Source organism: Populus trichocarpa, chromosome 7 (genome assembly GCF_000002775.5).
Source record: "Populus trichocarpa isolate Nisqually-1 chromosome 7, P.trichocarpa_v4.1, whole genome shotgun sequence".
In the NCBI taxonomy this organism is placed as follows: domain Eukaryota; kingdom Viridiplantae; phylum Streptophyta; class Magnoliopsida; order Malpighiales; family Salicaceae; genus Populus; species Populus trichocarpa.
In genome coordinates this window covers 1,481,652-1,507,103 of record NC_037291.2, presented here as the reverse complement: position 1 = coordinate 1,507,103, position 25,452 = coordinate 1,481,652, and the positions used below count along the sequence as shown (strand labels likewise).

The 25,452-nt window shown below is 35.6% G+C and overlaps 4 protein-coding genes across 12 annotated transcripts in view; 1 reads left to right on the top strand and 3 right to left on the bottom strand.

Annotated features, from left to right (window-relative positions):
• The window catches only part of LOC7480145 (uncharacterized), a 21,120-nt gene extending 5,170 nt beyond the window's left edge, over positions 1–15,950 (top strand). The window contains exons 1-6 of one of the 4 annotated variants that reach the window (XM_024605387.2): positions 12,532–12,998; positions 13,229–13,310; positions 13,593–13,697; positions 13,806–14,426; positions 14,582–14,842; positions 15,232–15,950. In XM_024605387.2, coding sequence (XP_024461155.2) covers positions 12,602–12,998; positions 13,229–13,310; positions 13,593–13,697; positions 13,806–14,426; positions 14,582–14,842; positions 15,232–15,391 — 1,626 coding nt within the window. In that variant the 5' untranslated portion in view covers positions 12,532–12,601 and the 3' untranslated portion in view covers positions 15,392–15,950. Of the gene's footprint in view, positions 1–12,531; positions 12,999–13,228; positions 13,311–13,592; positions 14,427–14,581; positions 14,843–15,231 lie in introns of those variants that run through there. The other 3 variants (XM_052454474.1, XM_052454470.1, XM_052454471.1) reach the window with 3 other exon arrangements.
• Positions 421–2,629, bottom strand: LOC18109812 (AAA-ATPase At1g43910). Its single transcript, XM_024605389.2, has 2 exons — positions 1,382–2,629; positions 421–1,140 (listed from the first exon to the last, which is right to left on the bottom strand). The coding sequence occupies exons 1-2, from the start codon at positions 2,396–2,398 to the stop codon at positions 652–654; spliced, it is 1,506 nt and encodes a 501-aa protein (XP_024461157.2). The 5' UTR covers positions 2,399–2,629; the 3' UTR covers positions 421–651.
• On the bottom strand, positions 3,026–25,444 carry LOC18109816 (uncharacterized). Of its 4 annotated transcripts, XM_052454480.1 has the most exons (20): positions 12,105–12,249; positions 11,282–11,348; positions 11,142–11,191; positions 8,943–9,043; positions 8,242–8,390; positions 7,439–7,641; positions 7,015–7,094; positions 6,841–6,936; positions 6,640–6,763; positions 6,375–6,433; positions 6,216–6,284; positions 5,423–5,493; positions 5,236–5,332; positions 4,571–4,645; positions 4,304–4,402; positions 3,977–4,120; positions 3,856–3,885; positions 3,702–3,764; positions 3,523–3,600; positions 3,026–3,427 (listed from the first exon to the last, which is right to left on the bottom strand). In XM_052454480.1, the coding sequence occupies exons 5-20, from the start codon at positions 8,358–8,360 to the stop codon at positions 3,368–3,370; spliced, it is 1,467 nt and encodes a 488-aa protein (XP_052310440.1). In that variant the 5' UTR covers positions 8,361–8,390; positions 8,943–9,043; positions 11,142–11,191; positions 11,282–11,348; positions 12,105–12,249; the 3' UTR covers positions 3,026–3,367. The 4 variants fall into 4 exon arrangements, with proteins under 4 accessions (XP_052310440.1, XP_052310439.1, XP_052310438.1 ...); XM_052454479.1 differs by lacking the exon at positions 8,943–9,043 and having other exon boundaries at positions 8,242–8,395; XM_052454478.1 differs by lacking the exon at positions 8,943–9,043.
• LOC127905550 (uncharacterized) lies at positions 17,755–25,452 on the bottom strand. 3 transcript variants are annotated; one of them, XM_052454476.1, is made up of 18 exons: positions 25,307–25,421; positions 23,638–23,672; positions 22,827–22,975; positions 22,036–22,238; positions 21,616–21,695; positions 21,442–21,537; positions 21,231–21,354; positions 20,966–21,024; positions 20,804–20,875; positions 20,015–20,085; positions 19,828–19,924; positions 19,247–19,321; positions 18,980–19,078; positions 18,657–18,800; positions 18,536–18,565; positions 18,378–18,440; positions 18,199–18,276; positions 17,755–18,103 (listed from the first exon to the last, which is right to left on the bottom strand). In XM_052454476.1, exons 3-18 carry the CDS (start codon positions 22,943–22,945, stop codon positions 18,044–18,046), a joined length of 1,470 nt encoding a protein of 489 aa, XP_052310436.1. In that variant the 5' UTR covers positions 22,946–22,975; positions 23,638–23,672; positions 25,307–25,421; the 3' UTR covers positions 17,755–18,043. The 3 variants fall into 3 exon arrangements, with proteins under 3 accessions (XP_052310436.1, XP_052310435.1, XP_052310437.1); XM_052454475.1 differs by lacking the exon at positions 23,638–23,672 and having other exon boundaries at positions 25,307–25,452; XM_052454477.1 differs by lacking the exon at positions 23,638–23,672 and having other exon boundaries at positions 22,827–22,980; positions 25,307–25,447.

The window sequence follows — 25,452 nt, the reverse complement described above, 5'->3', positions numbered from 1 at the left end:
GATATGTTTTTGAGGAAGGAGTGCTTATTGATGAACATATTTTAAAAAACTTCAAGGGGTCCATTGAGAATATAAAGAAAGTCACATCATCGGTTTTGTTAGCTGAATAAATGGAGATAGATTGAAAGGAAAAGGGAAAGAAATTAAGTATAAACATAATTCAAAAAACAAGATTGTTAGCAAGTTTGAGGAATGGGTGCTTGATTGAATTTTCTTATAACTTTAAGGGGTCAATTGTAACATAAACAATGTGAAATCACCACTAGCTTTGCTTGATGGACGGAGTCCATCGAATGGAAACCTCAAAAGAAAGTTCAGGGTAGAAATTATACATGCAAAAATCTAGAAGTGAAATTGAGAAACTATCCAGACTTTAGAGGGTAAATTAAATTAAAATTTACCAGAGAAAATGCTAGTATATTAATCAACTGAATTATTTTATTAAATTTAACATTAAAAACAATAGTTATTAAACTTAGTCGACCCTAACCAGATCTTGGACTAGATTATGAACGGGTCGGGTTTATTACTATGTTAAAAACCCTTTTATCACTGAACGCGTTTCACAATGCAACAAGAGCTATCTCACAAAGGAAAATCCAACAAGTAGGGACTAGGACATTACTTGATAGAAGCCAACAATCCATTATGCTAGGTCAGGTAAATGGATGTTGTTAGAATCTTGGATTGTTTCACATCCTGTTTCATGCTTCCAGTTCTACACTTCACAACCTCTTCTTTTATGACCTCTTCTTCATCCTCCTTTTTAGCCCCATTATCCATCATTTCAGTAGTCTCCTTCAGATTTATAAACTCAATTAGACTTTGAAGTGCAACCTGAGGATTGTCACATTTCATAAGATGCTGTGCAACTTCTGCTGGGGTAATAACTCTACTCTGAATGAGATCTTCAACGCATTTGAAAAGGACATGCTCTTTAATCCCAAGATATGTAGAGGCAAGCTTCTTGAAAGCTGCAGGAGTACAATGTCCCATGTAAATATGAACATCCATTCGTCCTGGGCGCAACAATGCTGGGTCCAACTTCTCTTTGTAATTTGTGGTGAAAATGATTATTCTTTCATCCCCACAGCTTGACCATAGTCCATCAATGAAGTTCAGCAAACCAGATAAAGTCACCTGTGAGAAGATTTAAAGAAAAGTATGGTTTAGTCAATATGGAAATGGAAAACTTGGAGGCAATATGGCATCAATGTGATTAATGAATCTTTTTTCCAATATATTCTAGTTAATTTCATCTAATCTGATTAATCATTTTTGGCATAAAGTTATTTGTGAAGTCTAATTAGTAAAGGGTTATAATTAAGTTAATTCCTAATAAGATAAACTTGGGAGATCAATTCTTTCAAAACTCACTTACCCCAGGATCAAAAGAAATCTTCTTATCAAGTTGATCATCATCATCGCCATCATCTTCCTCACCATCTTCCTTTGGATTCCTAGTTTGATTGCGGGAACGTGAATATTTTGTACTGCAATCAATGTCCTCAATAAGAAGAATTGAACGATTGGTTGTGGAGGTGAGTATCGTCCTGAGTTGAGAGTCATTTCTTACAGCTTGGAGCTGGAGATCATAGATGTTGAATCTTAGATAGTTTGCAATGGCAGCAACGAGGGTGGATTTTCCAGTCCCTGGTGGACCATGAAGAAGGTACCCTCTTTTCCAAGCTCTACCAACACTCCGAAAGTATTCCTTTCTTTGCACAAACAAGTCAAGATCTTCAGTTATGAACTTCTTCAGGTCAGGGTCCATTGCTAGAGTCTCAAAAGTAGCTGGATGCTTAAACACTGTAGATTCCCACATAGAATCTTCGTTATCATAAGTATAGATGTTGAGAGTCTCCCTCTTGTTCAAGATTGAAGCTGCAGTCTTGCTAATGTGTGGCAGGTAGCTTTGCATCACATGTTCTCTGTAGTTCTTTTTGCAATTCAACTGGAAGTATCTTTTCTGGCGATAGGAGTACTTTTTCGCTTCTTTCTCACAGAGTTTCCATTCAAAATGCATACCTTGAAAAACATCAATTACTTTAGCATCAATAGGAATCCCTGGTTTAGGTGGGGCAGTGATGTTGTTCGTGTCACTGGTGCCTAAAAGAAGGCTTTTGGTGGAAGGGCCGATTTTGGTTGGAAGATAGACCTCAACAGCTCGAAAGGTTTCATTCTCCACAGCTTGCCATCGGTCTTCAATGATGAAGGTGAACTCTGAGGAGAAGTAGGCGGCAAAGAAATCTGAGAACTTAGTAGCTATGTAGTCACGCATACCCCTTGGAATCATTTCATTCAAGATGGTGCGGATAAGCATGGATAAACCGGATAGGGATGCGTACACAGAGAGAATTGTAGTCATGGAGGGCAATTCCTTCAAGAGAGACGCCATTTTCGATTGTGAAGAGCAAGCAAAGAACGATAGAAGACCGATCACTTGGATGAAAAGAAAAGAGCAAGGGAACTTATAACCAAATAAAGAATAACAATTATTGAGTGGAATTGTCCTGGATAATTAATGGAGAGCGAGAATCTCTTGGTTTGAATACGTGTCATAAGATAGGTGCTTCTTCTTGGCTTCTTGTTTTCTACTGTGACTTTATCTAGTAGAGAGACTGGGTTTGGAAGAGACTGATAATATATTTTAAAGGGAACCATCTGTTGTGCTATGTTCGGAGAAACCTCATAGAACATGCTAGGAAAAGAACAAGGGAGAAAAGACACCTCGGAAAAAGACAATTAAACACAAGGAAAAGCAATGTTGACATCTTATGGTCAATTCATTCACACTCGAATTACGAGAAGAACACGAAATGGGCAAGAATCTTCCTCTCTAGACACGAGGGTCTAAGCAGTTGCAGTATTTTAAGTTCTTCGGTAACAGTGCGGGAAGATGCTACTGTTTAGGAGTGAGTTTAGATACGTCTTATAAAAATGTTTGCCATCTTTTAAAAGCTATGGTATTCTGTCGAATCTAGCTTTTGTTTTGCTTTCATTTCTTAAGATTCTCACCCACGCATGAATTAACCTTGGTCTTCATTACAATTAAATATCATAATTCCAGAAGAGCAAAATAAATAAATAAACAGGAAACCAAACCTCATCTGCCATCTCACAAAATTGAAAAAGCTACGAGACTACCACTACTGCCCAAGCAGATGCCACTCATTCTCGTATAAATACACCAGCTCTCTCTACAGTCTACTTAAATACACATGCTTGCCATGTGAGGACCGATGTCTTTCACCTTCCAAATCAATCTTAGCTCATAACAAGGCCCATGTGGCTTTTGCTGTAGCTCGTAAATTTTACAAGGAACATAGCTCTTTTACCTTCTTGATCAATGAAGCCAGCGGTGATTTCAGCTTGCTGTGGTTCCAAATCTTCTAGCAACCTCGGCCTCAGACAATGTATCCCATAGCTGCGAGATTTCAGTGACATAAATTAGGATAAATTATACAAACTTCCTCATAGATACGCACTCCAATAAATATAAGATAGGGTTTTTAAACTCACTTCCAATGTCCCCTTGGAGCCTCCAATAGCGAGCAGAAAAGGGTTGTCCTCTGAGAAGGAAACAGAAAAGATAGCTCCCTGAAAACATTCAGAACAGTGTGATGACTCATGCTAACATCTAAAAACATGTTTAAACTTTTTTTATTGCGTGAGATCCGAGGAAAGTTATGGTCACATACTGCTTTAGGATTCTTGGATACTAAACATGAGGGTTGGTTGTTGGACAGATCCCAGAGTTTTACCTGTAGAAATATTCAGCAGAAAATGGAATTATATGAACCATCGATAACTTCTGCTTTGGAGGACCAAAAAAAAAAAGAGTAATGACTTTACCATTTTATCTGTTGATCCAGTAGCAAGAAGCTGTCAAACATGGCAAGGAAAGTTTAGTGAAGTTGATAATCTAAACATCTAACTAGAACTGAGGATTAATATATGAAAATGAAGATAGTACATTAGGTGCTAAAGGATTATAAGAGATTGTGCAAACAGCTTTGTCATGTGCATGGAGGGTAAAACTTGGCTTAAGGTCAGAAGATGATCCAGACTTGGCAGCACGGATGTCAAAACCTTGAACTGTACCATCTTCAAGACTCACCTACAAGGATATCTCAGCATTTTAGAGCATATTTCAGTGCCTCGCAAATCAAACACTATATACACCTATCATGTATTTAAAACATAGAAACAATGTTCCCCTCTGTTTCTTTGTCAAGAAGAAATAGAAGGAATTCAAAAACAGGTTATAGGAAAACCATAAATAGAAGGATGAAGCACACACCACAAATAAATGCTTATCATGCGGATCCCAGGCCAAGCTTTCAACGTCAGCTGTGACCGACCACTTGAAACCAGGATCTGAAGGCAACCTTCCATCCTTCTGCAAAGCATAAGGATAATGACATCAAGACTAAGAAAGCTCTTAATTACCATGACTACTGAAAGGAAACTTTCACATGGCAGTGATCTTAGAAAGAAAAGCCTTGCACTGTGAGGTATAGTGACAATCCAAATCTATAGACATCAGACTAAGCAAGCGCTGTATTACCATGACTACTGAACGATCAAAGGATCCACTGAGAAGAACTTGTGGCTCATGATGATTCCATGCAACTGCTTGAACCTGTCAGCATTTGTATGAAAAGAAGAATGTAACCCATATCAATAAGCTAATAACACAAGTACCCATAATTTTTGCATCCAGTAAATTTAAATAGAACCATAAGACACAACATAGTAAAGGGTGTTCATTACATTGGCTAGCACAAACAACTGCTGTGACTTAGGCTGAAAATATTCCAAAAACCCTGCTCTTATAATTCCAAAAAATCTTGGAAGACTAAATTGTTTTATGAAGACAGGCAACTGGCACATTGTATGATAGTTGGATAAAAAGAAGGAACTCAACTTTCATTTGTTTTCTTTTTCATTATTAGAATTTCCTTGAACAAATGTTTAGCTTTATGACAAAGGAATATTGACAAGTTATTCAATCACTAGCACATTGATCTTTGAATGGTTCAACAGCATGTCTTGCAGCATACATGTGCATACAATGTGCCTGGTCATCCTTGGGTTGAGGACACTGATAGGTCAGCACCGATGCATGAACAGTTGTAATATCCCAATGAATGCATACCCAAGTAACAAATGAATCTGGCTTGGTTCACTGTCCAAATTATATGAAAGAATAATGGGAGGCTATATTCTTGCCTTGTCTGTATGATGCTCCATGGTAATGTCACATTTTCCAGCATCCACATCCCAAATTTTGACTTGTTTGTCGGCACTAGCACTGGCAAGGATGTTCCTGTATTTATTTCAATACTTATTAGCTATCGGAGCAATCCATCAATGTTAGCAGATAGAACAGAACTAGATCGTAAGAGATTCCCCAGACCTGAAATGCTTGTTCCAAGCAAGACCAAGGACAGAATCAGTGTGACTGCCTTCTTTGTATTTAATTGACACCTGACAAAAGAAGTTGCAGGACTGGTGAGAAAAAACAAGAAAAAAAAAATACTGTCTCAAGCCATATCACATTATGCCTGGGTTTTGAAATGATGATACTGCTCAAGGTGGAATGGTAACATAAAGGAACAGCGCAAATCAAAACAACCCCATAACAGTTATCCATGATACTGTAGTCATCAATCATAGAAACAAAATGCAAAAGCAAGGTACACGAACCACCATTAAGTTGTCCATTTCCAAGATGTTTCAGGTTGGATTCTAATGATAAAAGATGTGAGTGGAGGACCTAGCAAGGTGCAGGCCATCCAGCATATTGATGTATATTTTTTTTAAAAAAAAGAAGGTGAAAAAAGAAAAAAGGAATATTTTTCCTTTGCCAGGGCTGGTTCACACATGCAGCATGCATATCTAACACCTGCCAATTATAGACACCACTATAAAGGTGTCAATGCTTTTCCGAAGCTACCTTATTTCTGAATCTCCCTCAGATAAGATAAGCATGAAGAAAAACCCATGAACTCCGCTTCAACATTCATGCCCGCTTGAGCAGAAAATTGTGAAGAAAATTCATGGATCTCAATCACACAAAGATGTGACCTTAAATGGATGCCAATGAACAACAAAGTTTTAACTTCATTCCTTCTCCTCATTCATAGCCGCCTTTTGAACACATAAACAATAAAAGGTGCAAAGAACGTTAAAGGAACTCTAGAATACACCTTTTTCCCTTTTTTCTTCTTTTTCTCTTCAATGCCACCTAATACCACAGCTGGTTGCACTTCATCAATCTGAGAACAGCAGAAAATGTAAGAGATTCTAAAACAATCTCTGCCTAAAAAAGTCAATGTATTTGTAATTTTATGTGATGTTCCACATACAATGTCAAGGTCCCATATTTCAATGGCAGGTTCCATTGACCCAACAGCTATAAAATTCCCTGCAAAAACACAAATCTCAAAAGAGGTAGTAAGGCATAAGCTTCTGCGAGAAAACCAACCCTCATGCACCACTTTTTAATTTCAATGCTACATTAAAACCAGATGTCTCAAAAAATGGAAGTGAGCCTAGAAAATGGGAATATACTGGAGAAGCTGGAATCTGCAAGAAAAACAAGTTCTGAGCAGAGCGTATAAGCTATCATACCTTTTTCTCCCCCTTTAAGTGGACAATCAAGCCATGCTGTGCAAAGGGGAAATGCTGAAAGGGGAACCTCATGGTGAACGTATATGTTTGAATCACCATCACTTGTTTCATCCAATATCCAAACCTGCATGCACAATTGGCGCTTCGTGTTAGGAGAGAGAGAGAGAGAATTGCAGAGCTTCCCAACTAACAATTGCATGCCTCGAGGTTACTAAATTCATCCTTGTTGCATGCACAAACAATGACTGCATCCTTTGGTTTGATAGCCATGTCTTCAAGATCTTCAGAATCATCATCCTAAAAGAGTCGGTGAAAAAATAAGTAACCAAATACCAAGAGAAGCCAGCTACAGCATAACAAAGTAGTCAAACTTACATCTCCATCCTTGATGTACGGGTCCATGCTATTACTTGGGTAGTAAAGGTCCCCGAGTCCTGTGCTGAACAGCTCAATACCTGCGTGACCAGATGCATCTTTAGTTGCACATCCAATGTGAATTAATTCAAGGCATGTGACCAGAAAATGATGTGAATCAAAAGGGAAAAAAAGAGCTGAAAAAGTATTTATGCAAGTGATTGTTATTCACTGGTTTAATAATTCCCTCAATGATTCAAATATTCAAGAATGCTCTTATCAAGAGAGATCGGTATTTAAACAATCCATCCTAACCTCCCAAACTAAACCAGCATGGTGACCAATGAGTCAATGACCCTCTTATTTTCTACAAAATGTATCAGATAAAAAAAAGTACATAAAAGAAAAGGAAAAAGAAAAATGGATTCTTTATATGCATATGTACCATCCTCCTCATCATCATATTTGTCCATATCAAGTTCCTGCAGACCATCTGCTATGTCATCAAATTTGGTCTCTGACTTGTTAACTTTGGAACTTCTGCCAAGTGCATTTGCTACAGCTAATGCTTGGCTTACTTCACCGGTCTGCTTGGCAGCATCAACATCCATTTCCTGGTCATCTTCCTCGCTGCCACTATCTTCTCCACTGGACAAACCAAGAACATAAAAAACAATCACACTAATAAACAACCCAGAAATTTGACAGTATAACTAGAACACGATGGTTGACACAACAGTCATGTTAAACTCGGGTTCATAAAATAAAAGCAATAATCACAAAATCCAGAACCAGAGATTGATAGCTTCATCACACAAAAACATGTAAAACCAAATATCAATTTGCATAACTTGAAGACTGATACAACCCAATACGATACCAAAACTCCACCAAGTTCACATAACCCATATATCCATTAACCCTTCGTAACAAAGATTTAAATTTTGTTTTTTCATCAAATGGTACTCAAAAACTCAAATCTAATCACACTTTACTATAAAATCAACACCTCCAAATTAACCTCCTGATTTAAAACTCAGCTATTTTAGCACTCAGATAATCAACATTACAATGCTCCATTAAGCCTAGTTCTCCCATTCAATTATTAACAGCATTGAAAATACACAAAAAGTGAATCAGCCAACAAACTGTATAGCAAAAAAACCGTACGTTCAACAACTAATAGCCATTGAAACACAAAAAGAAGTAAACTTTTTTGAAAGAGAAAGGGAGAAAATAGTAGCTTACCTTCTCTCTAAATCACTAGCTTTGATCAGCTCTTCAATTTCCTCTTTTGAAGGTGGGTCTGCTACACTTGGTACAGACTTTGCAACCCCTTTGGGTACCCACGAAACTGCTGCTATCATTATTCCTCTTCAAAGCTCAAATTGTTTTTCCTTTTCTTATCAACACACAACAGAATAAATAATATAAAAGAACAAATTTTGAATTCAGGGGAAAATCATATGAGAATGGAAGTTGATTGATTAATAAGAATGAGTGAAAGAAATTTGCTTGTGCGTTTTATGCTGGATGCTCTGTTTCAAGTAGGGGTGATAATTTTCGGTTCGGTTCGGTTTTTACCTATAAAAACCAACCAAACCGAATTATTTTTTTAAACAAAAACAACCGAAACCGAGTCTAACCGACATCTTTCGGTTCGGTTCGGTTTTTAATGTAAAAAAACCGAGAAAACCTATAATATATTTTGGGCTGTTTGTAATGGGTTTTTAATAGGCTTTCTGATGGGCTTTTAATTAAATTTATGATGGGCTTGTAATTAATGATAATATTGTCTACTTTTCTTATAAGATTCTTAACCAAATCAATTCTTTTTTTGGGTTGTTTTTTGCAACTGAATATTCATTTGTTGCCTTCCTAATAATTTTTCATTTGTTTTGTTTGAGTGAGCAGGACTACTGCAGCAGATAAGTTTAAATAACACTCACCAATAAGTTAAAATACAAATTACAAAGCATTGCCTTCAAATGGCTTAACAAAAACAACAAATAACATTATCATAAAACACTCCAATTCTTGCCATCAAAACCTGAAATTAAAAATATAAAATTATAACTTGATAAATTAAATTAGAAGATATAAAAATAAAAGTATTCCACATCAGATTTGGGCAATTTTCAAGAGAAATTCTAAGCAATAGAATGAAAATAGAAAGCTGAACAGGGAAACAAAAATCCAAATAGAAGCAGAAACAATTTTTCATATAATGAATAAAATCAATATGATTTTCCACCAACAAGTACACTGAAGATCAAAATACAGATAAGGAATCTCTCATTTCCTTAATTATCAACGAAAATAAAGCACAAACATGGATTTTCAATTCTGCATACTTGGTTTGGAAAACAGTTTTACATATTCTGCACTTCCTCATATTTTTGTTGTCAATCTGACTAATTTGAAGAAACAGAAAATAATTAATTTACAATTCTGACTAATTAATTTGCAATGCCGCAAGCACTAGATCAAGATATATACATTCCTTTCAGTGCTCAAACATGGGTTTTCAATTATCAATGAAAATAAAGCACAAACGGGTTTTCAATTCTGCATACTTGGTTTGGAAAACAGTTTTACATATTCTGCACTTCCTCATATTGTTGTTGTCAATCTGACTAATTTGAAGAAACAGAAAATAATTAATTTACAATTCTGACTAATTAATTTGCAATGCCGCAAGCACTAGAACAAGACATATACATTCCTTTCAGTGCTCAAACATGGGTTTTCAATTATCAATGAAAATAAAGCACAAACATGGGTTTTCAATTCTGCATACTTGGTTTGGAAAACAGTTTTACATATTCTGCACTTCCTCATATTGTTGTTGTCAATCTGACTAATTTGAAGAAACAGAAAATAATTAATTTACAATTCTGACTAATTAATTTGCAATGCCGCAAGCACTAGATCAAGATATATACATTCCTTTCAGTGCTCAAACATGAGTTTTCAATTATCAACGAAAATAAAGCACAAACATGGGTTTTCAATTCTGCCTACTTGGTTTGGAAAACAGTTTTACATATTCTGCACTTCATCCTATTGTTGTTGTCAATCTATCTAATTTGAAGAAACAGAAAATAATTAATTTACAATTCTGACTAATTAATTTGCAATGCCGCAAGCACTAGATCAAGACATATACATTCCTTTCAGTGCTCAAACATGGGTTTTCAATTATCAATGAAAATAAAGCACAAACATGGGTTTTCAATTCTGCATACTTGGTTTGGAAAACAGTTTTACATATTCTGCACTTCCTCATATTGTTGTTGTCAATCTGACTAATTTGAAGAAACAGAAAATAATTAATTTACGATTCTGACTAATTAATTTGCAATGCCGCAAGCACTAGATCAAGATATATACATTCTTTTCAGTGCTCAAACATGAGTTTTCAATTATCAACGAAAATAAAGCACAAACATGGGTTTTCAATTCTGCATACTTGGTTTGGAAAACAGTTTTACATATTCTGCACTTCATCTTATTGTTGTTGTCAATCTATCTAATTTGAAGAAACAGAAAATAATTAATTTGCAATGTCGCAAGCACTAGATCAAGATATATACATTCCTTTCAGTGCTCAAACATGGGTTTTCAATTATCAATGAAAATAAAGCACAAACATGGGTTTTCAATTCTGCATACTTGGTTTGGAAAACAGTTTTACATATTCTGCACTTCCTCATATTGTTGTTGTCAATCTGACTAATTTGAAGAAACAGAAAATAATTAATTTACGATTCTGACTAATTAATTTGCAATGCCGCAAGCACTAGATCAAGATATATACATTCCTTTCAGTGCTCAAACATGCGTTTTCAATTATCAACGAAAATAAAGCACAAACATGGGTTTTCAATTCTGCCTACTTGGTTTGGAAAACAGTTTTACATATTCTGCACTTCATCCTATTGTTGTTGTCAATCTATCTAATTTGAAGAAACAGAAAATAATTAATTTGCAATTCTGACTAAGTAATTTGCAATGCCGCAAGCACTAGATCAAGATATATACATTCCTTTCATTGCTCAAGAATAAAACCCAATTAAAACAATCACAAACATTTACGCAAGCAATACAGTAAAATAAAAACCCAATAAAAAACTACAAATGGTTACCTTAGATATGGATTTTTGAGCATTCAAAACAACAACTGTGTCTCTGACCTCTGCATTGAAAAGAAAATACAATAAATATAATAGAGGATAGACTAATTAATTAATTTAATTAAAAAGGAAAAAACATAATTAAAACTTACTGCTATAGAATCGAACTTTCTTCTCAAATCTACAGGAGTACAGTCCGTTTTAGACCCAACGTCTTGTCTGCAACCATAAAATAAAAAAAAAATTGCCAGAAGAAATTCAGCGAGGTCATTAATCAATTATGATCTTGTTGTAGAAGGGGCTGAAAAAAATGACAATGAGAGAATGTTGACAGGATGCATATGTGTTTGAGAGTCTAAGACTCTAAGGAGAGGGGGCGGCCGCGGGTGCTAGTGTTAGGATTTCAACTGATGCTTGGCGTGTCTCTGGTGTTTGAGAGTCCAGGGAGAGGCGGCGGTCGTGGGAGCTAGGGTTAGGATTTCAGCCGAGCGTGTCTCGGAAGAGAAAATCTCAATTTAGAAGGTGTTTAAGAGTAAATTAGAAATTGTTTTTTAATGTATTTTTCTAAAGCTGCTAAACGAGGACTGCCACACCTGTATTTGCCTTGTGTATGATTCTTAAATAGGTCTGGGCTAATTCATCATTCACGGCTGCTAATGAGATGCCATAAAGCGGCGAGGGTACTCCGGTACTCTATACAGCGACAGGAGCTCGAGGGCACACAAATATCAGCGACAAATTAATACTAACTTTAAGATTTGACATCGTTTAAACCCCCCTAAAAAAATTAAAGAATGTCAACTCCCCTACAATTCCCCAGCTTCGAAACTTTAAGGCTCAACCCAAAAAATTCGAATGCGTCTCTCTAAAAGACGAAGAAAATAGAACATATACTCAATCACTTATGCTTCTGGTTTTTACTAAGCATGTACAGATAGCTTGGACATAAATATCAACATAGGAGAGATAAAGCACCTGGAGAAGTAGCACCAGCTGGACACCGATTTCTTCAATTTAGCTAATAGATCTCTTGGCTGTTCAAAGGAAGAAGCTAATACATCTTTTGGTTCAAAGAAAGAAATTAGGTCACAGACTTTAACTTTCCTTTTGATGTTAGGTGCAGTGTTAAATGAAATTAATATATATATAAGCCGGGTCTCACCCGGGTTCGACCTGGTCAGCCGGATCACGGGTCAACCCATTGGGTCGACCGGGTTTGACCGGTTTTTGACTTTCACTGGTTTTTTATCTTACCCGGACCGGTTCAGCCGCCAGTTCAACCGGTTTCCGGGTCAATTTGCCGAACCGGTCCGGGTTTAATAACTATGATTTATTATATTCTTTTTCTTTTTTTAGCTAGCACTCGGTGCATGGGATCTTAGGTGCCATGAAATTGACCCTTAAAACTCCCCGTTTAATTTTAAGCAAACACATGCCCTTCACTGTAACATAAACAAAATTCAAAAACCCTAATGTCTCTCAAAAACCCTAAAAAATGGAGATTCACATGGGAAACCCAATCCCAATCACCAAATCTAAAGCTCTTTCTCTTCAATTCACAATCAAAACCTTCAGTTCACCACCTGCAAGCTCAATTAAACCTCTCAAAATCCCACCTTTTAGTTACCTTCACGGAGAATGAAGAAACCAGTGAAGTTTCAATTAGGGTTCCGATTCCTAGGGTTTTAATTGACCCTGAATCTCCAGTAAATGCTAAAGCTTCTGATGATCATATTGAAGTTAAGCTTGTTTTGCTTCTTCCTGTTGATCACCATTTAGTTTCTACCTTTGATTTGTTGAATTTGAGTGATGATGAAAGTGAGAGGAACGAGGATTTGGATTTGTTAAACCCATTCATTATGGATTCTGGTAATTTACAATAATTTTTTTTTGGAGTTGTCTGGGTTAAGTATTCTGTTGGGTTTGATTTAAAAGTTCAGTTAAAGTTATAATTTTGATTGAAGAGAACACGTGAAAGGTTTTAACTTATAATTCTTTATTTTGGCTTAATGTGATTGTCTGTGTTATGATTTAGAGCTGTGCATTAGTCGTGCTGGACTTGGTTTTTGATTCTGATGTGTTTTAATTGTTTGGTTCAGATTTAAAGAGCTTATCCTCAATGGAAGGAGTTCATTTTTATTGCAGAAGTTGCTCGAATAGACTGACTAGAAGTCCTTTAAAGTAAGATTGTTGATTGCTCGTTCTAGTTAATTCCTTTTGATTTTGCTTGAATATGCATATTTTACGAGTATGGTTCATTTATTGGAATTCATCCATAAGTTTTCAATACCTCACTATACCATTTATAGGTTTACCAAATGAAAATTGGGATATGTAGGCTGTAGAAACGGGAGCTTTTATATAGGCTGCTTTGAGTTGTTAATTTGCACTTACGTTTATGGCATCACTTTAATAATTTTCTTTCTAGTCTTAGCTTTCCTCAGAATTTCTATTCATATGTAGGCAATTTGTGGAAATGCCATCGGTTAATTGGCCAGAGATGGCTGACAACTGGTTTGGAGGTTGCTGTTGTTCATTTGGAGGTGCCAGTGAGAAGTTGGTGAATAGGTATGCACATGCATATGCATGTCCAATGGGTGTGTGCATGTTGAATTCTACAGCTGTTACACTTTGCAGTGATGATCTTGCTGGATGTAAATTTTCTGAAAAATATAGAATCCAAACGTGCAAGCCTGAACAGGAGTCTGGCGATGAAGGTTTAAGTGAAGAAGCTATGCGAGATTTTGAAACAGAATCTGGAAGAGCTACAAGGTGTGACAGTCAATGCGGAGTGATCCATGGTGTTAATGGAAAATCAGGGTCTTCATGTTCCAAATTGGAAAACCATGGCGAGAATGTCAAATTTAAAGTTGCAGAGGAAAAAACTAATAGTAGTATATTATTGTCTGCACTACCAGCATCAGATCTCTCTGAAAAAGTGGCTCCAGGACCAGGTTGTTGTGATTCAGTACATCATACTCAAGATTATACTGATGAAGGTGGCATCCATGATGTGTGTGGACCTTCTTTGGAAGACCAGAAAACCACAAAAGATATGGAACTCAGGATAAATCAGAGATCTTTCCTCAATGGCTTTCTTGGAGATGCTTTCACTGCTAGATCCTATAATCTATCTACCGATATTGAATGGAAGCAATTTGTTTGCCCACAGTGCTCATCTCTTATTGGTGCTTATCCATGTGCAAATGGGGACATGCCTGTAGATGATGGAGTTAGACTTTTTAAATGCTACATTTCCACTTCTCTGCCAGTTGGTGAACAAGCTGACCTTTTCAGGTACATGGTTGCTGTACTTTCTTAATATTTTACCACTTGTGTATTGCTAGCTAATTAGAAATCACAAAAAATTATGTAGTGAATCTAAAGGTTTATATATGGGATATAGCAGCCTTGAGCTTCAAAAAAAAAATTAAATTGATCATCATGAACAGGAAATATACTCTGGAGAGAATGTTCACAAGTCAGCTAGTGGAAAGTGCAAAAGATGAATTATCATTCAGGACTGTGGTCAGGGATTTGAGAACAAAATCTCCCATGCTTCAGATTGTCCTTGTAAATCCAAATTCATGGTGCTGTAGTGGTGATTGTTTGGACACAAAGAGCAATACAGATTCAGTTTTGAAGTTAGATCTACACCCTGTTATCAAGGTTCTGTTTTCAGATTGTAGCAGCAATACAGAATCTGAACTGAGGTTGGTCTCCTAATTAATATCTTTGGTTGTTTGCTTGACAGTCTTTTCTAGTAACCGAAGAATGCATGCGTGTATTCTTGATGGTGGTGATTCAAAATAAACAACCAAATCTCGATAAGACTCCTGCTAGAGTCTTGAATATGTGTTGGATTATACACCCCCAAAGTGCACGCACACACAAATAAGAAGAAAAAAAAGTTGACTTGACAAAAATTTTAATAATTTTGGTAGCCAGTCTGGTAGAGGTCCATACCATGGCAGTGAAAATATCGCCTTAAAAGAGTGAGGAAGGCGCTAGTCATGTCGCACTTTCTTTTCTGTTAATGATTCACTTAGAAAACATCTGTTCCTTTTCTTCAAGTTGTAGTTAAAGATTGAGATTTGTGCAGGGTGTTGGAAGATTGGGTGACAAAAAATCAAGCAGATGAAGTTTTCATGTTGGCGCATCTAATAAAAGAGTTAATTGAAACCATAGCATCTGCTAAAGTTGAATTTCCGCCATCATGCACTTTCCTTCAGGGTTTATCCTTTTCGTCCATGCCAAGGTAATATGATCTCATTTTTGGAAGCTAGGAGTTAGGAATTCAAGCGAATTCAACTGGAAAATTAGAATGCAATCTGTATTTAAAATGGCAGGCAGGAAATGGTCCTGCTTGATTCAAGAAGAAAATCATTTCATCTTCCGTGTCATTATCCTCCTCTGCTGATTCTTCCTCCATATTCAGAAACTCGATGAGACTTTCAATAGCACCTTGCGTTTTGTTACATTTCTTAAGTTGCTGTGATACTTCTGCTGGGGTAACTGATATCCTCTTAATTAGATCTTCAATGCACTTGAAAAATCCATGGTCTTCAATTCCTAGATATGTCAATGCAAGCAATGCTGGGTCTAGTCTCTCTCTGTAGTTGGTTGTGAAGATATGTTGATTCTTTCTTCCCCATAGCTTGACCACATGCCATCGATGCAGTTCAACAACCTAATGGATTACCTACGGTGTTTCAGGGAATTTTTTTTTTTAAAAAAAAAGAGAAGATGTAAATGATTCAAAATTCGGATGATGGATGTATAAAAACTACAGAAGTAGTAATGGTTATCAAGTTATTCATATTTTCGGTTCTTATTTAGAGGTTAAACACTAATACAACTAGATTATAGCCTTCGCATTCCTAATCCTCTCCCTTATTGGGAGAAAACAAGATTTGATTTTAAATCCTTGGGACGAGAACTATGGATTTTACCAAGCTATCAATTAAGAACAGTACTTGTTATATAAGCAAGTCGGGCAGTCCAATGCTTGAAAGGAAAATAACAGCACTATTGCAGACCCGATTATTTATGAAGTCTATCCAATGGATTTCGAAGAGGTAATTTGCCTACAAGCAAACCAGAAAGACAGAAAAGGGAAAGAAATAAACGTTGGGAGACAATTACTTGTCCTCTTCTCAAGAAATTGATGCAGGAGATTTTGGTCGAATGCAGTTTTGCAATAACAAGAATATATCTTCAATCCCATTGTTAGATTAGTCTTATAATAATAAACATAATTTCTAATCTGATTGTCAGATCATATTAAAAATTTACCATGAAATTTTATTATAACCACTTGAAATCAGGTCGATAACGTTCATTATTTATTTTTTATGAAATATGGATTTTTTATTATAGAAAATAAAATTTAGAGTATTTTTCTAGAGTTGAATACACCAAGGATTTCTCAAGTTTGAAAAACACTTTGTAATGGTAGCAATGCAAACAGCTCCACACTGGTACAGTAATCATAACTAAAAGAGATTGAAAAACAATATATCGTATCATATTATAATATTAGCTTCTTCTTTTTCAAGCTAAAAAGTTTCTTTCATGGAAGAGGTTTGTGCCGTAACCCATAAGATAGTCCTCATTCTTTTATTATTTAGAGAAGCAATATTGGTACTTTTAGTTCAAACCCTAATTCACTATCCTTTTTTTTTTTTTTTTTTTCTCAATGTTCTTGTGCAATCTAACATCTTGCACCTAAAAACATTTCTCAATTATTTTCTATTAATCCAAAAAGTTTAAGAAAAGTGTACAAATTTTAACTTATGAGGTTATTCAAGTTTGTTTGGAAACACGGTTGCACCGATGGTGCAATTGCGTTTCTAAATAAGTATTTAGGGGTGTGATAACGAATATTTTTAAAAATATTTTTTACTCGAATATATATTAATATAAGGTTTTTATTTTTAAAAAATTATTTTCGATATCAATATATCAAAACGATTTGAAAATACCCAAAAAAATTAACTTGAAATAAAGAAAAAAAATAAAAACATTTAAAAAAAACACTTTTAATCTCCTAAACTTCAGTTTATATATGGCTTTCTCCAAAGTTGGAATCCGTCTTTCTGTCTATTTTCCTCCTTACACAAACAAAACTAATGACTTGACATGATTTATATCTAAATTGGTCTTTTGAAATTTTAAAAAAGTCTCAATCAAACACCTATCCTTTCATTGTATTACATTTCATAAAACTTGTCTCCCCAAAATCTAGAAAAATCCCCATAAACATTTATTTTGACCACACAGAATTCAAAGATTAGCTTAATCATCAAATAAGAGATCATATTTTAAAAATTTATTATGATCAATAACTATTAGTGTGATGGCTTTAATTACTCTTAAACTTCAACTAAAACAATTTCAATTATGATTTGGCCATAAATATAGTTAATTAATTTTGTTATATTAAACTTTATGTTTTGCACAACTAAAGCATTTTTCTATTTATTTTCTCTTATAAGAATGATAATATTAAAAGATAATACCAACTAAATTCATAATAGCGTCCAACAACATCTATTTCTTTCTTTATTCCAAACCATTCATAAAAGGATTCAAGATGAATAATTAAAAATTGTATTCTGCTAGAGGCATAAACAGTCATAGATAATAGATAATTATATGATGATATCCCTCCAACAAAATAAAAGAATTTCTGCCCAGACTCCTATAAAAAGCTATGGTGGGGAATTTTTCACAATAGATGCGAAACCTATATTTCTTCTAGCAAATCTTCCAATTGTTCCAAAACAACTAGAAATAAATTCTTTAACTATAGAAAAAAAAATTTACAATTAAAATAAATTGCTCAGCCTCCGACAATGTATAAATTTATAATTAAAATAAATTTATAATTCTTTAACAAGCCAGCGGTGATTTCAGCTTGCTGTGGTTCCAAATCTTCTAGCAACCTCGGCCTCGGACAATGTATCCCATAGCTGTGAGATTTCAGTGACATAAATTAGGATAAATTATACAAACTTCCTCATAGATACGCGCTCCAATAAATATAAGATAGGGTTTTTAAACTCACTTCCAATGTCCCCTTGGAGCCTCCAATAGCGAGCAGAAAAGGGTTGTCCTCTGAGAAGGAAACAGAAAAGATAGCTCCCTGAAAATATTCAGAACAGTGTCATGACTCATGCTAACATCTAAAAACATGTTTAAACTTTTTTTATAGCGTGAGATCTGAGGAAAGTTATGGTCACATACTGCTTTAGGATTCTTGGATACTAAACATGAGGGTTGGTTGTTGGACAGATCCCAGAGTTTTACCTGTAGAAATATTCAGCAGAAAATGGAATTATATGAACCATCGATAACTTCTGCTTTGGAGGACCAAAAAAAAAAGAAAAGAGTAATGACTTTACCATTTTATCTGTTGATCCAGTAGCAAGAAGCTGTCAAACATGGTAAGGAAAGTTTAGTGAAGTTGATAATCTAAACATCTAACTAGAAATGAGGATTAAAATATGAAAATGAAGATAGTACATTAGGTGCTAAAGGATTATAAGAGATTGTGCAAACAGCTTTGTCATGTGCATGGAGGGTAAAACTTGGCTTAAGGTCAGAAGCTGATCCAGACTTGGCAGCACGGATGTCAAAACCTTGAACTGTACCATCTTCAAGACTCACCTACAAGGATATCTCAGCATAGAGCATATTTCAGTGCCTAGCAAATCAAACACTATAGACACCTACCATGTATTTAAAACATAGAAACAATGTTCCCCTCTGTTTCTTTGTCAAGAAGAAATAGAAGGAACTCAAAAACAGGTATAGGAAAACCACAAATAGAAGGATGAAGCACACACCACAAATAAATGCTTATCATGCGGATCCCAGGCCAAGCTTTCAACGTCAGCTGTTACCGACCACTTGAAACCAGGATCTGAAGGCAACCTTCCATCCTTCTGCAAAGCATAAGGGTAATGACATCAAGACTAAGAAAGCTCTTAATTACCATGACTAATTAAAGAAAACTTTCACATGGCAGTGATCTTAGAAAGAAAAGCCTTGCACTGTGAGGTATAGTGACAATCCAAATCTATAGACATCAGACAAAGCAAGCGCTGTATTACCATGACTACTGAACGATCAAAGGATCCACTGAGAAGAACTTGTGGCTCATGATGATTCCATGCAACTGCTTGAACCTGTCAGCATTTGTATGAAAAGAAGAATGTAACCCATATCAATAAGCTAATGCTAGCACAAACAACTGCTATGACTTAGAGCTGAAAATATTCCAAAAACCCTGCTCTTATAATTCCAACAAATCTTGGAAGACTAAATTGTTTTATGAAGACAGGCAACTGGCACATTGTATGACAGTTGGATAAAAAGAAGGAACTCAACTTTCATTTGTTTTCTTTTTCATTATTAGAATTTCCTTAACAAATGTTTAGCTTTATGACAAAGGAATATTGACAAGTTATTCAATCACTAGCACGTTGATCTTTGAATGGTTCAACAGCATGTCTTGCAGCATACATGTGCATACAATGTGCCTGGTCGTCCTTGGGTTGAGGACACTGATAGGTCAGCACCGATGCATGAACAGTTGTAATATCCCAATGAATGCATACCCAAGTAACAAATGAATCTGGCTTGGTTCACTGTCCAAATTATATGAAAGAATAATGTGAGGCTATATTCTTGCCTTGTCTGTGTGATGCTCCATGGTAATGTCACATTTTCCAGCATCCACATCCCAAATTTTGACTTGTTTGTCGGCACTAGCACTGGCAAGGATGTTCCTGTATTTATTTCAATACTTATTAGCTATCGGAGCAATCCATCAATGTTAGCAGATAGAACAGAACTAGATAGTAAGAGATTCCCCAGACCTGAAATGCTTGTTCCAAGCAAGACCAAGGACAGAATCAGTGTGACTGCCTTCTTTGTATTTAATTGACACCTGACAAAAGAAGTTGCAGGACTGGTGAGAAAAAACAAGAAAAAAAAAATACTGTCTCAAGCCATATCACATTATGCCTGGGTTTTGAAATGATGATACTGCTCAAGGTGGAATGGTAACATAAAGGAACAGCACAAATCAAAACAACCCCATAACAGTTATCCATGATACTGTAGTCATCAATCATAGAAACAAAATGCAAAAGCAAGGTACAGGAACCACCATTAAGTTGGCCATTTCCAAGATGTTTCAGGTTGGATTCTAATGATAAAAGATGTGAGTGGAGGACCTAGAAAGGTGCAGGCCATCCAGCATATTGATGTATATTTTTTTAAAAAAAGAAGGTGAAAAAAAGAAAAAAGGAATATTTTTTCCTTTGCCAGGGCTGGTTCACACATGCAGCATATCTAACACCTGCCAATTATAGACACCACTATAAAGGTGTCAATGCTTTTCCGAAGCTACCTTATTTCTGAATCTCCCTGAGATAAGATAAGCATGAAGAAAAACCCATGAACTCTGCTTCAACATTCATGCCCGCTTGAGCAGAAAATTGTGAAGAAAATTCATGGATCTCAATCACACAAAGATGTGACCTTAAATGGATGCCAATGAACAACAAAGTTTTAACTTCATTCCTTCTCCTCATTCATAGCCGCCTTTTGAACACATAAACAATAAAAGGTGCAAAGAACGTTAAAGGAACTCTAGAATACACCTTTTTCCCTTTTTTCTTCTTCTTTTTCTCTTCAATGCCACCTAATACCACAGCTGGTTGCACTTCATCAATCTGAGAACAGCAGAAAATGTAAGAGATTCTAAAACAATCTCTGCCTAAAAAAGTCAATGTATTTGTAATTTTATGTGATGTTCCACATACAATGTCAAGGTCCCATATTTCAATGGCAGGTTCCATTGACCCAACGGCTATAAAATTCCCTGCAAAAACACAAATCTCAAAAGAGGTAGTAAGGCATAAGCTTCTGCGAGAAAACCAACCCTCATGCACCACTTTTTAATTTCAATGCTACATTAAAACCAGATGTCTCAAAAAATGGAGGTGAGCCTAGAAAATGGGAATATACTGGAGAAGCTGGAATCTGCAAGAAAAACAAGTTCCGAGCAGAGCGTATAAACTATCATACCTTTTTCTCCCCCTTTAAGTGGACAATCAAGCCATGCTGTGCAAAGGGGAAATGCTGAAAGGGGAACCTCATGGTGAACGTATATGTTTGAATCACCATCACTTGTTTCATCCAATATCCAAACCTGCATGCACAATTGGCGCTTCGTGTCAGGAGAGAGAGAGAGAGAGAGAGAGAGAATTGCAGAGCTTCCCAACTAACAATTGCATGCCTCGAGGTTACTAAATTCATCCTTGTTGCATGCACAAACAATGACTGCATCCTTTGGTTTGATAGCCATGTCTTCAAGATCTTCAGAATCATCATCCTAAAAGAGTCGGTGCAAAAATAAGTAACCAAATACCAAGAGAAGCCAGCTACAGCATAACAAAGTAGTCAAACTTACATCTTCATCCTTGATGTACGGGTCCATGCTATTACTTGGGTAGTAAAGGTCCCCGAGTCCTGTGCTGAACAGCTCAATACCTGTGTGACCAGATGCATCTTTAGTTGCACATCCAATGTGAATTAAAATTCAAGGCATGTGACCAGAAAATGATGTGAATCAAAAGGGAAAAAAAGAGCTGAAAAAGTATTTATGCAAGTGATTGTTATTCACTGGTTTAATAATTCCCTCAATGATTCAAATATTCAAGAATGCTCTTATCAAGAGAGATCGGTATTTAAACAATCCATCCTAACCTCCCAAACTAAACCAGCATGGCGACCAATGACCCTCTTATTTTCTACAAAATGTATCAGATAAAAAAAAGTACATAAAAGAAAAGGAAAAAGAAAAATGGATTCTTTGTAGATGCATATGTACCATCCTCCTCATCATCGTAGTTGTCCATATCAAGTTCCTTCAGACCATCTGCTATGTCATCAAATTTGGTCTCTGACTTGTTAACTTTGGAACTTCTGCCAAGTGCATTTGCTACAGCTAATGCTTGGCTTACTTCACCGGTCTGCTTGGCAGCACCAACATCCATTTCCTGGTCATCTTCCTCGCTGCCACTATCTTCTCCACTGGACAAACCAAGAACATAAAAAACAATCACACTAATCAACAACCCAGAAATTTGACAGTATAACTAGAACACGATGGTTGACACAACAGTCATGTTAAACTCGGGTTCATAAAATAAAAGCAATAATCACAAAATCCAGAACCAGAGATTGATAGTTTAATCACACAAAAACATGTACAACGAAATATCAATTTGCATAACTTGAAGACTGATACAACCCAATAAGATACCAAAACTCCACCAAGTTCACATAACCCATATATCCATTCACCCTTCGTAACAAAGATTTAAATTTTGTTTTTTCATCAAATGGGTCTCAAAAACTCAAACCCAATCACACTTTACTATAAAATCAACACCTCCTGATTTAAAACTCAGCTATTTTAGCACTCAAATAATCAACATTACAATGCTCCATTAAGCCTAGTCCTCCCATTCAATTATTAACAGCATTGAAAATACACAAAAAGTGAATCAGCCAACAAACTGTATAGCAAAAAAACCGTACGTTCAACAACTAATAGCCATTGAAACACAAAAAGAAGTAAAATTTTTTGAAAGAAAAAGGGAGAAAATAGTAGCTTACCTTCTCTCTAAATCACTAGCTTTGATCAGCTCTTCAATTTCCTCTTTTGAAGGTGGGTCTGCTACACCTGGTACAGACTTTGCAACCCCTTTGGGTACCCACGAAACTGCTGCTATCATTATTCCTCTTCAAAGCTCAAATTGTTTTTCCTTTTCTTATCAACACACAACAAAATAAATAATATAAAAGAACAAATTTTGAATTCAGGGAAAAATCATATGAGAATGGAAGTTGATTCATTAATAAGTACCTTGTTGATTATATGTTAATGAGTGAAAGAAATTTGGTTGTGGGTTTTATGCTGGATGCTCTGTTTCAAGCGTTGCTTTTTATATTATATTTATACCCTAAAACCCTAATTGCAGGATATTATTGGGTGCAGCAGGGTTTATTGAAGGTGTTAGATGTAAGGCTAATTAAGGCTGTACCTTTGACTTGGTAGGTTGATTGACTTCAGTGCCAATTCGGCTTATAAATTCGGAAGAGAAAATCCCAACATTTATGAATGCAAAATATTCCAGTAGTGTAATTTATATACTTGTAGAGCAGCAAAAATATTCCACCACTAAATGTATTTCAAATGTTTATGAATGCGAAATTGAGCATTTCTATATATCACATCGGTTTTCTTTTTACACGTGAAAAAGTTAAAATACTGTCGCTGGACTTTATATTATCGATAAAAAAAAAACCTAGATCATATCTAAACGTTGACGTTTCGATGTATTAGAGATGGATTTCGCGTTAGCCTCTAATAATTTGTATCTGGAAATCATTTTGCTTATATATATATACACTGACTGTACGTTACCTGTGAAAATTTGAGTCAGGAAAACTATTTCGACACTGAAAGAGAGGCGAGGAAACATTAGAGAAAGGGGTGAGAATTGAGATAGAAATTGGTATAATTGACAGACAACGCGGATGTTTACCTGAATGGCAACGACAAGAGAAAGCCGCCGGAGAGGAAAGAGCAGGATGGCAACGACAAGAGAAAGCCGCCGGAGAGGAAAGAGCAGGATGGCAACGACAAGAGAAAGACAGAGCGGGATGGCAGAGAAGAGAATAAAGAGTGTTAGGTTTAGAAAACCTAAATTAATAAAGAGTGTTTTGGTGATACAATTAATTTAGTTAAAATTATGTTTTTGATTAATAAAAAAATAGTTTTTGAAAAAAATAAAATAATATTATTTTAATAAAAATAATTAATTATATTGATTGGATAACTCAATCCTTTTCCAATTGAATTCCCAAGGCAGACCCGACAACTATACATAATGCTACAACACCATTTGTGCATGAGCCAAAGAATACCCCAAAGCATAGTTATAAAACCCGGCCCGGCCATTGACCCAGTAAAATGACCAGGTCATGAGTTTGGTGGGTCAACTCGGGTCAACCCGGATCTAGAACCAAGACACACGTTAACATGGTTATTTTAGCATAAAATATCACATTAACATATATACTAGCATAATTAATTAACATCAATAGATTAAAAGATCAATAGATTAAAAGGTGCATTTGTTTTCAAAATGACTTTTTAAATTCGCAACTTAATTATCGGAAAGGAAATACTTATGAACAAACACAAAATCAGCTCAAGATTTTGTGGAAAGGACGTAGAGCATGAATTGATAATACTAATGTTTGCAAAGGTAAAAAAAAGACTGAAAACAGATTCAAAGATTGTCTGATTAAAATAAATAAATGCATGAACAAGTTCTCTACAAAAAAGATCCAAGAAATGGTAAAGTCAGAGCCTTAAAATGCAAAGTAACAGCACCTTTTGATAGGAATTTATCTTCTTTATGCTCGGAAAAACAAAAAAGACCACATAACTGTGATGTTTCAATGGTTAGATTCAAAAGTTACGGTTTCTAACATCAAAGTGCAATTATAGAAAGAAATTCGATTCTAGTTAACATTATTCAGTTCCCAAACCGAAACAGAATAATATGAACTTCCCAAAGCTTTTAGCAGTACATCTTTGATATACTTCCTATTCTAGAAGTGAATCCCCAAGATATATGCAAACAGCTACCTCTTCCACAACAGGGTTCAGACAAAATACATTGATGCTATAACAAAAAAACAAAGAAAAAGGTAAAAACCCAGAAACCATTACCAATAGTAACTCCATAATCACTACAATATTAAAAGGGATTTCAATCATCTTCCTTGTTTTTTCTTTATGTTTAAATGAACTGAGTTTGATTTACTTGTAAGTTGTAACAACTCTTCCAGTGTTGCATCGTGCCCACAGGCAATCAACTATGGACCCAAAACAAACTAGTGGTATCTAAAGGATGGTTGTCAAATGAATACTTTTTTCAATTATTTGTTTCAATCCGAAGACGAGCTTAAAAGGCATGGAAAAAAGAGGGAATCATTCAAAATCTACAGCAATTGTATGCAATAAGAAATCTCAACAAAGAAAAAAACATAAAAAAGTAAGTAGTGTAAGGAAGATAGAGCACCTGTGATTATAACTCTCTGTTGGTTGTTATTGTTCTGCAAAAGATAACAAAAGATAACAGAGAAGGAGATGAGGGGCGGGTTGCTCTTCTCAGGAAATTAGGGCAGGGACTAATTAATTATTTCTTCAACTTTCGTTTTGCTGCCA

What these genes read in the sequence shown, in the direction of transcription:
- LOC18109812 (XM_024605389.2), bottom strand. Translation starts at nt 2,398, where the DNA reads ATGGCGTCTCTCTTGAAGGAATTGCCCTCCATGACTACAATTCTCTCT. An exon ending in AGATTTCTTTTGATCCTGGG is followed by an intron (nt 1,141 to 1,381) that starts GTAAGTGAGTTT and finishes ATCTTCTCACAG; the next exon opens with GTGACTTTATCTGGTTTGCT.
- LOC18109816 (XM_052454481.1), bottom strand. Translation starts at nt 8,360, where the DNA reads ATGATAGCAGCAGTTTCGTGGGTACCCAAAGGGGTTGCAAAGTCTGTA. An exon ending in CTGGATCAACAGATAAAATG is followed by an intron (nt 3,765 to 3,855) that starts GTAAAGTCATTA and finishes ATATTTCTACAG; the next exon opens with GTAAAACTCTGGGATCTGTC. An exon ending in TATCCAAGAATCCTAAAGCA is followed by an intron (nt 3,601 to 3,701) that starts GTATGTGACCAT and finishes GAATGTTTTCAG; the next exon opens with GGAGCTATCTTTTCTGTTTC.
- LOC127905550 (XM_052454475.1), bottom strand. Translation starts at nt 22,945, where the DNA reads ATGATAGCAGCAGTTTCGTGGGTACCCAAAGGGGTTGCAAAGTCTGTA. An exon ending in CGTACATCAAGGATGAAGAT is followed by an intron (nt 21,538 to 21,615) that starts GTAAGTTTGACT and finishes CGACTCTTTTAG; the next exon opens with GATGATGATTCTGAAGATCT. An exon ending in AGAAGAAAAAAGGGAAAAAG is followed by an intron (nt 20,086 to 20,803) that starts GTGTATTCTAGA and finishes TTCTTTTGTCAG; the next exon opens with GTGTCAATTAAATACAAAGA.